This window comes from Haplochromis burtoni, unplaced genomic scaffold (assembly GCF_018398535.1).
Source record: "Haplochromis burtoni strain Fernald_Lab_line unplaced genomic scaffold, NCSU_Asbu1 Contig_541, whole genome shotgun sequence".
NCBI lineage: Eukaryota > Metazoa > Chordata > Actinopteri > Cichliformes > Cichlidae > Haplochromis > Haplochromis burtoni.
The window spans coordinates 314,545-315,616 of record NW_024582902.1 but is presented as its reverse complement, the minus strand read 5'-3'; the positions used below and the strand labels follow the sequence as shown (position 1 = coordinate 315,616).

The 1,072-nt window shown below is 46.1% G+C and overlaps 1 protein-coding gene across 1 annotated transcript in view; it reads right to left on the bottom strand.

Annotated features, from left to right (window-relative positions):
• The window catches only part of med27 (mediator complex subunit 27), a 6,652-nt gene extending 5,939 nt beyond the window's left edge, over positions 1-713 (bottom strand). The window contains exon 1 of the mRNA XM_005947750.3: positions 347-713. Coding sequence (XP_005947812.1) covers positions 347-549 — 203 coding nt within the window. The 5' untranslated portion in view covers positions 550-713. The remainder of the gene's footprint in view (positions 1-346) is intronic.
• Between the last annotated feature and the right edge of the window lie 359 nt (positions 714-1,072).

The window sequence follows — 1,072 nt, the reverse complement described above, 5'->3', positions numbered from 1 at the left end:
ATGCTTTATCAAGCCCTAAGAAAATTATGTATCTGAATGGACCCTCTTCTGTCAGCATGTCTTTGTGTATTAACTCTTAAATCAGCAGAAATATGAATGGACCCTGGTCTGTCAGCATGTCTTTGTTTATTAACTTTTAAATCAGCAGAAATATGAATGGACCCCGGTCCGTCAGCATGTCTTTGTGTATTAACTCTTAAATCAGCAGAAATATGAATGGACCCTGGTCTGTCAGCATGTCTTTGTGTATTAACTCTTAAATCGGCAGAAATATGAATGGACCCTGGTCTGGGGGTTAGCGTGTTTTTCTGTAGGCTGGATCGTGACGGACAGTGGTTGGACTCACTTGAGGTCTCTGTTGACCGCCTCTAGGTTTTCCTGGAATTCGGATATAAACTGCTTCTCTCGGCCCTCCAGCGTCTCGCGGTTCTTCATGCCGTCCTTCAGGAACTCGAACACGCGGCTCACGCTGGAGCGCAGCGCCTGGATGCCGCTGATGGCGTGAGAAAACGCATCCAGGTTCACTCCGACATTCACCACGTCCGCCATCTTCTCTGCTTTTTCCCCCGGCTGCTGGCGCGTATTGATGACGTTTAGGAAGTCGTTAAAAAAAACAAAAAAACGTGACTTTAACGTGACTGTATTTGGAAAGGCAATCTTACAGTCATTGGATGATGATGTAAATAAATGTAAAGATAGAAGGTTAAAGGTCACAGGTGTTTACATGCAGGGCTGGACTGGAACAAAAAATCACCGCGGTAAAGTGAGCCGTCATTTGTGAGCCGCGGTCAAGCCAGCCGCCTCTTATCCGCCGCATGAAATTCCTTGCGCTTTTACACCAGTCTTTACGGTAGCGCCTTTTCGCTTTATGTGCCGATTGAAAGCCTGTACCCGCGCGCGCGAACAGTCGCACGCGCGCGCGCGCACACAAATTTAAATGAAACAGCCCAATACAGTCAATACAATTATGGAAATTTCAGAAATTCATTAAAAATCATCCTTAGTAGTTGAGGTCCAACTTTCAACACATTCCTTCTCTGGGACACCTACTGTACCTGTGTGCCAAGTTTCA